We start from the raw sequence: 14,237 nt of genomic DNA, 5'->3' as shown, positions 1-14,237 counted from the left end.
TGTGGTGGACTTGTGAAAGAGCGAAAATGTTTTGGCAGATGATTCAACAAGAGATATCTAAGATCCTGGGATATGAATTTAACAAAGAAGCAGAGATCTTTCTGCTGGGATTACAAATGGAAAAAATTCCTAAAGAAGATAGAACTTTAATCTGGTACTTGCTCTCAGCTGCTAGGACATTGTATGCGCAGTTGTGGAAGCAAGAAAAAATACCAGAAAAATGGGATTGGATTATAAAAGTTATGTCATGGAGTGAAATGGACAAATTAACAAGAAAACTAAGAAACTGTGATTTAGAACTTTTTAATTGGGAGTGGAAGAAATTTAGAAGATATGTAGAGAAAGAGTGGAAGATAAAAGGACATTGGACAATTTTTGATGATTAAGATTTTTAAGTTTTTTAAGATAAGAATATAACTTTTGAAGGGGGAATATTTCTCTATTATTTATTTTTTCTTGATAGTTAAGGGTACCTTTAATATCTGTTTTTTTTAAAAAAAAATAACACTGGCGGGGGTCAAGTAATGGGGGGAGGGGTGGAAAGAAAGTAAGATGTGGGGTAGAATGATGATTTTTTTTTTTATCTTAAACTTTTTATAAGTTGTAGATTTAGTTCTACTACCATATGTTACTAATAAAATTGTTTATACACAAAGAATTGTGGGTATTGCTGTATTTTTATGGAGATCACAGCACTATGTTCACAGTAGCAGAGAACTGCACCTTCTTACAGTAGAGTAATCCTTTAGCATTGAAGAATATCCTTTGTGTGTCATCTAAGCATTCATCAAAGCTACTTGGCGTGTACAAATATGCCCAATTGGGAAATGCAGTATGATTTGTGATTTGCTGGCATGGCTGTGATTCATTTGTTTTGCAGCTTTCTAAGCCCCTTAAACTAGATGCTGATTTTAATAGTGTTCATTGTTCATTGTTAGTTACCTCTTCAGCTACAGAGAATGTTTTATAGCAGCATGTTTTGCACACTAATTCCTGAGAAAAGAAAAATAGATTTCCCAACCTTGAATCCAATATTTATTTAATAAGCCCTTGGTAAAATACATTTGTAAAGGCTATTAAAAGAATGTTAAACTGAAGTCCTTTTAGTTCATTTTTTTAAAAAAAAAAACCAGTGAGCAGATTGATGCTTCTCAGGTCCATAAACAGAATATGAGGGTTGTGGTCAGCCTCTTTCATTTATATGATAATCTGATCATTAGAAGAAGAAGAGATTGGCTTTATACCCTGCCCTTCACTCAGAGTCTCAGTGGTTTACAATCTCCTTCATTTCCTTTCCCCGCAGCAGACACCCTGTGAGGTAGGTGGGGCTGAGAGTGTGCTTTCAAGAATTGTAGTTTGTCCAAGGTCAACCAGCAGCTGCATGTGGAAGAAAAGGGAATTAAACCTGGTTCCCCCAGATTAAAGTCCACAGTCTTAACCACTACACCAAACTGGCTCAATATATTAGAAATGTATTGCTTCTGTACATGGAGATGGTTCGGGCCGGTTGCTGTTGATTGGCCTGTCATCTGTTAATGTGTTTGATCTGCTCTCTAAAGCTAGCTGACCAAATGCCTTCTACCATACGTTCTCTGGTGCTAGATAATGCTGAAATAGGCATCTACATGCTACAGAAGAAAGATGGAGAAAGTAGAGAAAGAAGTACTTTTCTCCCTTTCTCATAATACAAGAACTTTTGGGCATTCAATGAAATTGCTGAGCAGTTGGGTTAGAATGGATAAAAAGAAGTACTCCTTCACCCAAAGGGTGATTAACAGATGGAACTCACTGCCACAGGAGGTAGTGGCAGCTACAAGCATCATAGCCAGCTTCAAGAAGGGATTGGATAAAAATATGGAGCAGAGGTCCATCAGTGGCTATTAGCCACAGCGTATTGTTGGAACCGTCTGGGGCAGTGATGCTCTGTATTCTTGGTGCTTGGGGGTGGGATGGCAAAGTGGAAGGGCTTCTAGCCCCAATTATGAACCTCCTGATGGCACTTGGGTTTGTTTAGGGGTTTTTTGGCCACTGTGTGATGCAGAGTGTTGGACTGGATGGGCCATTGGCCTGATCCAACATGGCTTCTCTTATGTTTTTATGTTCTTAGAAAAAGCAATTGAGTAACACTGACTGTATTCTAGCCATAGTGGTTTGATTCAACATTTAGCAAGCAGTGGCATGATTTCTTGACTTTCAGAGTTAGTTCAGAGTTAGTTTAGGATTGGGCTTGGTAATGGTGGTGAGTCACAAATCCTGATGTTAGAAGTCTGGGTCCCAGCATTTAAACATGTATTTCTTAGTCTGAATAATTAAAAAAAACTTTTTATGATCCTTTCCCCCTGTGTTATGTTAAACTATAAAACGGTTTGAGGTTTGAACTCAAAGCTTCTCTGTGTTATCAGGTTGCAGCATGTCTGTTTGTAGTACTCATGAACTTCCATATTATTTTGTAAGATATAATTAACTCCTCCAGTTATTCAGATTCTTAAATTGTATCAGTTCTAAAATCAGTGTGCATGTGGCCTGTCAGAGTTGCTTACAATGTGGAAGAATAGTTTTCAAACTACAAAATAAAATACAATTCAGTAGACAAGCTTAAAGATATATAATAAACACCATTAAAAAACCAAAATATATAATTTTCCTTACAGGGACTCCACGTACAGCACACATCCATCCTGTGCTGTGTGAGTTATACTGCTTCCAGTGGAGTACCAAATCAGGTCTTGGTGTTGACCTTCAGGACCCTTAATGGCCTGGTACCTATATCTCCAGGACTGCCTCTCTTTGTATACTCCCAGGAGATCATTGAGCTCAGTAGAGCAAAATATGTTGATAGTCCTCAGTCCAAGTAATATCTGGGTGTCCTTGATCAGAGCCAGGACATTTTCTGCTCTGGCTCCAACATGGTGAAACTCTCGGCTGAATAACATCCACGGCCTGTGGAATTTGATGTAGTTCCACAGGGACTGTAAGGCAGAGATGTTCCACCAGGTGTTTGGTTGAGGATAGCGATGGTTCCGTTGTCTTGTCATTCCTGCCCCCTGCCTCCCTTTGAAGCAGTAGCATTTTTAGCACCATCTTTTGGCTGCTTGTTGTGTTTTGTTGCTTTTAATGATATGTTATACTATGTTTTATACTGCCCTGAGCCCTGTCCTTTGGCAGAGGGCAGTTTAAAATTGGACTTAATAAAAAAAATATATTAAAACATAGCTGCGTCCAACAATCCAGCAGTAAAATAATCCAGTGCAAGCCAGAATTACAAGACTAATTAAAAACCTGTTGGAAGAGCTCTATCTTGCAAGCACTGTGGAAGCTAACAAGGTCCCTCAAATGTGTGTGTTTTTTGATAAAGCATTCCACCAGGATGGGACGCCCACAGAAAAGGCCCTTGCCATGGTAGAATAAAGGCAAGCCACTCAGAGGCTGGGTACCACAAAAAGATTGCATGATGAAGAGGGCAGGCAGCATGGGGGATCATAGTAAAAGAGGCAGTACCTGGTAGCCTGTCTCAAATGGTATGGGGAATTAATACGAGTCAAGGCTGGCAAAAGGGATGTCAAAGGGATCTTTTCACCTATGTTGACAAAGGTCATTTTAAAGAGGAAAACTCTCAAATGATTTTAAAAGGAAGATGGTCTTATTAGAAAATACTTGTTAAATTGTAAAGCATACACACGGACAAAATCATACATACAAGCAAGATGACACATAAACAGAGGAGTTTTACAGACATATAGTGGGAATTTTTGGGGTAATATTTACCATCAGATGCACAGGGATCCATGAAGGGATTCTTCAATGTCCAGTGTACTATGAGAAGGGGAGACCCCAAATTTGAGGATGAACTTTGTAGGTGCCCTTAGAGGGCAGCCTGTTTTATACCTCTAAAGCGCTTAAAACATCAAAGAATTTTAACGACTAGCGCTATTAACGCCATCTTGGAACCACAAATTATATCTTAATTTATATTGTCATATTTTTAATAATGCATTATTGTAATAATTTTATTGTAATAATTTAACATTGTTGTTTAATGTTTCACTTGTTGTTAGCCGCCCTGATCCCAACTGGGGAGGGTGGGGTATAAATGCAAATAATAAATAAATATGCATCTAAGATAAAAGTTATTTATTTATTTTATTTTTATTAATTTTTATTCTGCCTTTTCCTGCAAGCAGGCTCAGGGTGGTAAAAAAATAAATACTTTTTTTTAATTTTTAAAATTTTATTGTTATATATTCCAACACCACTACACCTCTGTGAGAGTCCCAGGCCATAGATACATTATAATATTCCATATATTTATAATTATAAACATTTCATCCAAATACAACTCCTTCCCTCTATTTAAACTTCTTATCCATTCATTTCCTTATTAACCAACCAATCGTCTTAAATTGTTTAAACTTTTCCAGATACCTCACCATCTTTTTAACCAGCCCTCATCTTGTTCCCTAACCTTTAATCCATTCATTCTTCGTATCTTCATCGTTAAATACTCCAATATTATTATATTATTCATTTTATCCCTCCAGTGATTAATTGTCAGTTCCTCAGCTTCTTTCCAGTTCCTTGCTATCACTTGTCTTGCTGCTACTAACATCAAATTAATCCATTTACTATCCTCTTTTGATCCTAATCCCACACCATCCAAATTAATAATTGCCATTGCTTTAGATATACTTATTTTCCTTCCCATAATCTTTGTCATCTCTATGCCAACCTGAACCCAGAATTTTTTCACTAAGGGACAATCCCACCACATGTGACTGAAAGTTCCAATTTCTCCACATTTCTCCACATTTCCTCCAACAATTTTTACTCCCTGATTTAGAAATATAATACATCTTAATGGGTGTATAATACCATTTCTGTATCATCTTCAATCCCTGCTCCTGCATTAACCTAGATGTTGTAACAAAGGGAGGTAATCTAAAAATCCTCTCCCAATCTTCATCTAAAATTTTAGGCTTTCTTTTTTAGTCTTAAGAGATTTCTTAGAATGGTAGCGTGAATGATTATTATAGTTGTTCCTCTTAACTGAACCTTTATATTTGCACTTTCCAAGTACAAGGAAGGTTTATGTGCATTTAACACAATTTGTAGTTCTTTATTTACTTATTTAAAACAATGCTACTTCTCTCAGCACTATTGGTATTTTCCCATAGAAAGATTAAAACAAGAATAAAACAAGGTAAATGATCCCACATTAATAATGAAAGCCACTTAAAACAGTTATTTAAAACTCCTCCTCAGAGCTCTAATAATTACAAAAGAAAACTTATATTGAATACAAATAGGGAGAGCAAGAAAATCAATCAGCTTGGTCAGATTAGAAAAGAAATTATGTATCAGTAGCTTTGAAGAACGTAAATGTTGGCTAGTATGTAAAACTCAAAGGGCTGGAAGCAAATTGATGAGACACAAGAGTGCATGGTTGGTGCTAAAACTGAGGAATCATGGCATTGCTTCCATTGGGAAGTTCTTACCCATCTTTCCTCAGAAGGTAGAAGGAGCATAGACACTATAGTACTAGAGCTACAGATCTTAAGTGCTAAGTAAGTTTGTATAGGTGAAGGTGGATTTTGAATACTCTGGCCCTAGACTGATAAAGATAACTTTGAGTTGTGTCCAGAAGCAAATCAGTAGCTGATGTAGATTTTAAAGAACTGGTGAAGTACACTTTGTGTAGTTTGAACTGTCAGGTAGTCTTTCTACAGCATTTCATATTTATTGAAGTGTCTGAACTGTCTTCAGAAGCAGCTCTAAATAGAGCCCATTGCATTAATGACAGTGGAGTCTGGATAACCATGGCTGGCTCATATCAAAACTGCAGATGGCAAACCAGTAATAATTATCTAAATTTCTTTTGTGCAACAGAAAAGAATGCATCTTCCATTTGTAGATATAGGCTTTGTAGCACTCCAGAGTTGCAAACCTGGTTCCTGGTTTAGATAGTAAGTGCAACCCTAGTCTGAGGCTAGTTTCTCATTCCTTATTCAGCTGTGTGTTCATCCACAGCATACCTTCATCTTACCTTCATCTTGCTTGGATTCATCATGGCTGATCCATTGTAGACTCCAGCCACTTGTTCAGTATGTTTACTTTTCCACATAGGTTTTTGAAACCTTGTTACTCCTTGGTGGTGTTAGATGTTTTGATATATATGGATAAGCTCCAGTATAGAAATGATTGAAGAGAGAATGTTTATGCCATTAATATTGGGAGCATGGTTTTCACCTTCCTTTTACCATATAGGTGTTATCGCTTATTTCCCTCATTTGTTTGACAATATATGGTTTCTCAATGTAATACATTTTTATATTTGAAAAAAGAAGAAGAGAAACTGTGAATCATAACTCTGAAGAAGGAACAAAATGTCTGGATTACCTGGGCTCTGTGTTAGTTCTAAATTCAAGTTTTGCAAGTTGTGTCAAGATCATTCTTGGTTAATACTGGAGGTTCTTCTGTGCTTGGGAACCCTGATGGGTCATATCTTTTAATAGACACTTAATAGCATATTGCAATATCTCTATTTAAAACATCTCTTAATAGTATATTGCAAAAAAGACCAACAATAAAAATTTCTTCAATTACATTAGAAGCAGGAAACCAGCCAGGGAGGCAGTGGTGCCCTTGGATGACCAAGGGGTAAAAGGATTACTGAAGGAGGATCGGGAAATGGCTGAGAAGCTGAATGAATTTTTTGCCTCCGTCTTCACTGTGGAAGATGAAAAGTCTTTGTCCACTCCAGAACTGCTAATTTTGGGAGGGGTTTTGAAAGACCTGAGTCAGATTGAGGTGACGAGAGAGGAGGGTTCTACAACTGATAGACAAATTAAAAACTGATAAGTCACCACGTCGGATGGCATACATCCAAGAGTTCTGAAAGAACTCCAAGATGAACGTGGATCTCCTGACAAAAATATGTAATCTTTGATTGAAATCTGCCTCCATTCCTGAGGACTGGAAGGTAGCAAATGTCACCCTCATCTTTAAAAGGGGTTCCAGAGGAGATCCAGGAAATTACAGGCCAGTCAGTCTGACTTCAATACTGGAAAAGTTGGTGGAAACCATTATCAAAGAGAGAATTAGTAGGCACATTGATGAACAAAAGTTATTGAGGAAGACTCAGCATGGGTTTTGTAAGGGAAGATCTTGTCTCACTAACCTGTTAGAGTTTTTTGAGGGGGTGAACAAGCATGTGGACAAAGGGGACCCAATAGAAGTTGTTTACCTTGACTTTCAGAAAGCTTTTGAAAAAGTTCCTAATGAAAGGCTTCTTAGTAAACTTGAGAGTGATGGAGTAAAAGGACAAGTCCTCTTATGGATCAAAAACTGGCTTAATAATAGGAAACAGAGAGTGAGTATAAATGGGCAATTTTTTAGTGGAGGATGGTAAGCAGTGGGGTGCCGCAGGGCTCAATACTGGGACTGATGCTTTTTTAGCTTCTTCATTAATGATTTGGAGTTGGGAGTAAACAGTGAAGTGGCTAAGTTTGCGGATGACACTAAATTGTTCAGGGTGGTGAGAACCAGAGAGGATTGTGAGGCACTGCAAAGGGATCTGTCGAGGCTGGGTGAGTGGACGTCGATATGGCAAATGAGGTTCATTGTGGCCAAGTGCAAAGTAATGCACATTGGGGCCAAAAATCCTAACTATAAATACAAGTTGATGGGTTGTGAACTGGCAGAGCTTGACCAAGAGAGAGATCTTGGGGTCGTGGTAGATAACTCACTGGAAATGTCAAAACAGTGTGCGATTGCAATAAAAAAGGCCAACGCCATGCTGGGAATTATTAGGAAGGGAATCGAAAACAAATCAGCCAGTGTCATAGTGCCCCTGTATAAATTGATGATGCGGCCTCATTTGGAATATTGTGTACAGTACAATTCTGGTCACCACACCTCAAAAAAGATATTATAGCATTGGAAAAAGTGCAGAAAAGGGCAACTAGAATTATTACAGGGTTGGAACATTTTCCCTATGAAGAAAGGTTAAAACGCTTGGGGCTCTTTAGCTTGGTCAGCTTGTTCAATCTGAGTGGTGACATAGAGATTTACAAGATTATGCATGGGATAGAGAAGGTAGAGAAAGAAGTACTTTTCTCCCTTTCTCACAATACGAGAACTCGTGGACATTCAATGAAATTGCTGAGCAGTCAGGTTAGAACTGATAAAAGGAAGTGGGCTTAGAGGGCTGGTGGTGAATCATTACTCTGGACAGTGAGGATTCACTCCACAGCATTGTATGTTTTGTTCTTGACCTTCATCGAAAACCACTTTGTGGGCCAAGGGGCCTTTGGCAGATATGCCGAAGTTACTCAGTAAGTAGTGGAACACTAGGTATTCTTTTTGACTGCAAATAATAGGTTCCAGCTTTGAATGTTTCTTTGCACTAAAAAAGGCATGTAAACAGAATGGTAGCACTGCAGGCAGAAATTTTACCCCTGCCTTCCTTTTTCATGTTGTGCTAGTTTTCAGCGGCAGGGAGCTTTATAACATAAACTATTCCAGAATGTGAACCTCCAAGATGAGACAGAGGTGGGAATAAAATGTTAGAATAGACTATCTCATACCATGTGTCACCTTTACACACTTTCAAACTCATGACTGCAGGTGGAGGATCTTTGCTATGTACAAACTATGCTCAGAAAGTTACAGGAAGGAGAAGAAAGCATTGCATATGCTCAGCTTGTTTAAAACAGGCCTATATTCTCTCTGCAAGTATTAGCACACAAATACACAACATAATGGATCCCTGTCATGCTAACATTGCATATGCTGCCAAGATGAGCTTGCCCTACTGATGTAATGTTTAAATGATATCTGAGGTGCAAATTGCCTAAGATACATTGTTCTATTGTGTTCAATATTCTAGTCTCTGAAAATAGTATGCAGAAGTTGTAAAACAAGTAAAATGTACAATGCATCTTCTTGATTGTGCAAGGTCAGGGGGTGTTGCAGAATCTCTTAGCTAAATATGTAGGGCCTCACTATGTTTCTTTTTAAAAAATGTTTCTGTTAAAATAAATAACTTTTAATATATTCTTTTCTTGATGTGAATGGTTTTAAAATATATAGAGACCCATAGCCTTACTTTAAGAGTTGTTTGGCCAAATTCTTCTAGTACTTCTGTGTCTTGTGTGTGTATGTGTGCATGCACATATATATGAATTATTTCCTGGATATCTTCTTAAAGCATTTTGTGTTCAAACTGAAAACAAACTCAGCTTCCCATTGTGATCTTAAATACAAATTAGAGCAGAAGTTCATGTGACTTTTAAAAAAACCTTACCTTTTAATAGTTAAATTTAATCACGTGCAGCAGGATTCTTTATTCATAGAAATAAATCATATAGAATCCACTATTCCCAAATAAGCATGCCTAACATTGCAGTCCAAGAGTTGAAATACGCTATGTGTTGTATGGTGAAAGATTGTATAATAATGGTCAAATATTTTAATATATAAATTTACTAGAACAACAGTAAATACTTTAACTGTCAACAGGCATGAACTTTATGCTAATTACAAAATCAAATTAGTTGTGAAAAAAGAATTTACCTTTTTAAAAAGTATTATTTCCACTATTAACTATGCTATATTCAATGTGGACAATTCCTATCAATGTGAACAATTCATTGAACAGTTCTTGCCCCCCCCCCCCGCCCCTCCAGACAACCAGGGTCAGCCAAATTTTTTTTTAAAAGAAAACCAGTAAGCTGCCAGCGTTTTTATGGCATTCTTGGCACCTTCCTGAAATATTTGACAATATTTGGGTAGTCAGTTGACCGGTATGCCCACCCTTGTTCCCTTGGATCTCCTTTAACCAGAGATCCTAGCCATAATTCTATACCTCCATAAATCAATTATAGATAGGCCACCTGAAAAGCAGTACATTCAGTGCAGTACATTCAAGGTGAAGATGAAGTTATCAAGTTAGGCTTGGTAATTCTGGTCTGTACTTACTTTACACCATGCACGAGATTAGCAATTTAACCTTGTGGCTGAATGTAGAAAGCCTTAGGAGATAATAGCAGGTTTTCATCAAACAGAGAGTCTACTATGGAGCCTACTTACGACATTCCCTCCCCCCCCCACTCCCAAAATGTTCCTCTCCTTGTTGTGCTGCTTTGGCTGATAATTTTTTTTACACTCTGATTTTGCAGAAATGCTTATTTTTGCAATCTGAAATATGTAAAGTAGTTTGAAATGCTCTAATGATAAATGGCCAGTATTTTTTTAAAGAGGCTTTTGAGGGGGAGGGATGAAGTTTAGAGAATTGCAATGAAAGTAGAGACCAAAGCTTAGTGGCAGGAGTAGTAATCCTACCAACATGAAAAAATGCTCAAATATGGATATATTAATCAGTGTTTGCATTCTTATGAAATCCCCAGAAAAATACTGCTGTTAAAATTATTTTTAAATATTATTGTAGAAATTGGCTGTTGTCTTTCTAAAACACAGGCACCTTAGAGTCAGAGGAATTAATTCCAAAAATATCAACACTAGTTAGATTCTAAAGATATGCAGTTTATTTCTTCTAGCTTCTATTACAAGTACCTCTTAATCATTTTGGAGTTTTATTTGTTTATTTTAGGAAATCTGTCCAGCCTGAAAAGTCTTGGTTTGAGGTATAATCGACTTTCAGCAATACCCCGGTCTCTAGCACAGTGCAGCAAACTTGATGAGCTGAATTTGGAGAACAACAATATTTCTACTTTACCAGAGGTGAGGCATTCAGTTGTGAGAGCTCTACAAGACAAAGCATACCTTTTTGATAAGACACTGAAAGTGTAAATTCTCATAGAACACTGTTGTTGAATTGCTTATGTATTCACTTGAAGCCTTAAGAACTGAGCTTTGTGTTAACTTGTATGTGAGAAATCCTTCTGAGGCCTACATTTTCTAATCCTGAGTATTGTGCAGTTTCTTAAGGACGGCTATAATTCAATAAATTATGGCTTTCTTCCTATTTAGTAAATATCTTGGGTAAGAGATTGGCCTGTAGTGGGTCAGTCCAAGGTTCAACAGGTACCATATTTACTCAAAAAGAAGATGACCCTGAATGTAAGATGGCCCTGCCAAATATTATATGCACATCCTACAAAAATATTGTAGGATATAACTGTAACTTGTATACATTGGTAGTATAATTCCTCTTTTTATTTGATTGCATACCTGGAAACAACTGAAACTGTTTAGAATTTTGGAACTATGTAGAGCAAATTAGGATTTCAGCATTCAGGTTGTCGCATTTTTAAAAAGATGCATATTTCAGTTTCTGGTAGTTATTTCAATTATCTAGCCTGTTGTATACTACAAAAACTATATGTTTAATTATTAACATTGATAGATAGAACTAACTAATGAATAAAAATTATCTGGAAATGAAATACATTGAAACTTGCTAAATCAGATACTGTAGATATAAATTATTACAATTAGAAGTGATTGAATGGGAACAAACAAATGTTGCTTCAAGGAAGGAAGTCCCTGGAAGCTTGGAAGGAAATTGCCTGGAAGCTTGTAAGAACAAAGCTGAATCACCTTTCCCAAGAACACTGCAGAAGTGACTGGAGTGTACTTACATATACAAAGGAGACTGCCTGGAAAACTGATTGCTTTATCATAAGATAAGCTAGCTTCCCATCAAGAACTCTTAATATATAAAATTTCTTTATCCACAAGGGCTACTCTGCATTTATGTTTTAATTGTTGCTGTGTTATTGTGTTGGTCTTAAAGGTGCCACTGGACTCTTTGACCAACATGACTGCTCGCCAAGAGCCTCTTGTGTTACTGTATTAATGTTGTCGAATGTGAACCCTTTGGTCTCCTATAGGGTAGTATTCTTTACATTAGCAGCTAGAAAAGTTTGAGCAATGATTCGGATGGAATGCATTGACACAGTAATATAGTAGTTACTGAAATTGGAATTTTACAATGCTGTCTGTTTTTATATTGAGGTATTTTAGACATTTAGATTTTGTATAACTGAATTTAACAACTGAATGTAGTTTTATAATATTAGGCATGTAATTTTTAAAGTCTTCTTCTTTTAATTGTAACAGCCAATGGCCATATACAGTACAATAAACTACTACTACTATTGATGTAATCTATTTAAAGCACATCTCCCTGGTGGCAGGGAAAATAAATTCTCAAAGAAAACCAAAGAATTGTAAGACATTGTCAAGCTCATGATGCAATGCCTGATAAACATTAGATCTTAAAACTTGAGGGAGGGGCAGCTGTCCAACAGTATTTATAAATGAGTACTTTGTTTCTTTTCGCAAGAAGAGTATCATAATGCCCCTGTGTAAATCAATGGTGTGGCCTTATTTGGAGTACTGTGTACAATTCTGGTCACCACACCTCAAAAAAGATATTATAGCATTGGAAAAAGTCCAGAAAAGGGCAACTAGAATGATTAAGGGGTTGGAACACTTTCCCTATGAAGAAAGGTTAAAGAGCTTGGGGCGCTTTAGCTTGGAGAAACGTTGACTGAAGGGTGACATGATAGAGGTTTACAAGATTTTGCATGGGATAGAGAAGATAGAAAAATAAGTACTTTTCTCCCTTTCTCACGATACAAGAACTCGTGGGCACTCAATGAAATTGCTTAGCAGCTGGGTTAGAATGGATAAAAGGAAGTATTTCTTCACCCAAAGGGTGATTAACACATGGAATTCATAGTGGCACTACAAGCATAGATTGCTTCAAGAGGGGATTGGATAAGCATAAGGATCAGAGTCCATCAGTGGCTATTAACCACAGGGTATAAATGGAACTCTCTGGGGCAGTGATGCTCTGTGTGATTGTGGGGGGCAACAGTGGGAGGGCTTCTAGTGTCCTGGCCCACGAGTGGACCTCCTGATGGCATTGTGTGACAGAGTGTTGGAGTGGATGGGTCATTGGCCTGATCCATCATGGCTTCTCTTATGTTCTTATGCTATATTCTTATTAGTTATTTATATTTACATTATTTATAGTACACATTTCCAACTGGACCCATGGCGGATTACACAGAGTGAGTCAGTATAATCCACAGGATGAAGACATTCAGTAAACAAATAGGATTAGCATTGTGGAGCCAATCAGATTATCAATTCTTTTAGGGGTTTTTTTTTTGTAACAGAGTTAAAATCACAAAAAAGGTCAAGAAACTTAGCAGTCATAAGCAGATCCTTTCAGAATCTTACTCAGTTCTGTTTACTCAAGGGAAGTTTTCTTAGGTTATGGTTATCTGTGTTACGATGGTTTTGAACAAGTTGTTCAAAATGCCAAGATCGTCACGCATAGTAAGCAGTGCCAGAAATTCTGTTGTAGACTTCAGAATAAAGGACTCCATCATCATTGCACAGGATTTCCTTCTGAAAGAGTGTGTTAAAGAATGATAAGAATTTATTATGGCCAGCATTTCTGCATCTTTTACCGTGCTATTGTGTAGACTGGAATAAGAAGAAAATGCTTCACTGTTTTACTGCAAGGTCAGTTTTTGATAAAAGTATAGGCACCTCAGTTACGCCACCACAAGCACAACAGGGTTATATATGACCGTTATTTTTTTAATCTCATAAAGGTAATGTCCTGTATACAGCCATGCAATTACAAAGACTTTAGAGCACTTTCCATAAGAAAAAGTGGTGATTTCTGCCAACTACCATCACCAACTGTAGACCCCCCACTTTACTTCCCATACTGTTTCTTCAGTGTCTCCTGACCTCCATGAACAAAATGTTATGGGGCTCAGTATGTAGTAAGCTTAAATAAGTGGTTTAAACTGCATTATTGGATACATGCCACTGTTTTGATTCAATTAAATATTGATAGAAACGCCTTTGACTATAGTTGAATTTGTATGGGTCACAGAATTACAAACAATAATCTTAAACTTGCAGACAGGTGCCAAAACCTATTAATATCAAATGTACTTTAATTGGAGGCTGCTGCCTTATCTGAATTTAGTCTATCACTCAGTTTAAAGTCACCTTAGTCAATTAATTTTTTGAGTTTTAGTTGTATAATTAAACCTACATATATATAAAATACTTCTGAGAAACCCCCTGCCCCCTCAGCAAAATTACTCAAAACCCTTTTTGGGTTCTATCCTACTAAAACAATATGAAAGTCCAGTGACACCTTAAAGACCGACAGCATTTATCCCATGAGCCTTTAAACTCATTCTTACTTGTTCATTCCTTATTTGCAGTCCTAGCCTCATTGTTTT

At 37.1% G+C, this 14,237-nt stretch overlaps 1 protein-coding gene across 1 annotated transcript in view; it reads left to right on the top strand.

Moving 5' to 3' along the window:
* The window catches only part of SHOC2 (SHOC2 leucine rich repeat scaffold protein), a 92,658-nt gene that overhangs the window by 53,181 nt on the left and 25,240 nt on the right, over window positions 1-14,237 (top strand). The window contains exon 5 of the mRNA XM_060241661.1: window positions 10,607-10,737. Within this exon, the coding sequence (XP_060097644.1) occupies window positions 10,607-10,737 (131 nt within the window). The remainder of the gene's footprint in view (window positions 1-10,606; window positions 10,738-14,237) is intronic.

Source organism: Heteronotia binoei, chromosome 6 (genome assembly GCF_032191835.1).
Source record: "Heteronotia binoei isolate CCM8104 ecotype False Entrance Well chromosome 6, APGP_CSIRO_Hbin_v1, whole genome shotgun sequence".
Lineage (NCBI taxonomy): Eukaryota > Metazoa > Chordata > Lepidosauria > Squamata > Gekkonidae > Heteronotia > Heteronotia binoei.
This window is presented reverse-complemented; position numbering and strand designations above follow the sequence as displayed.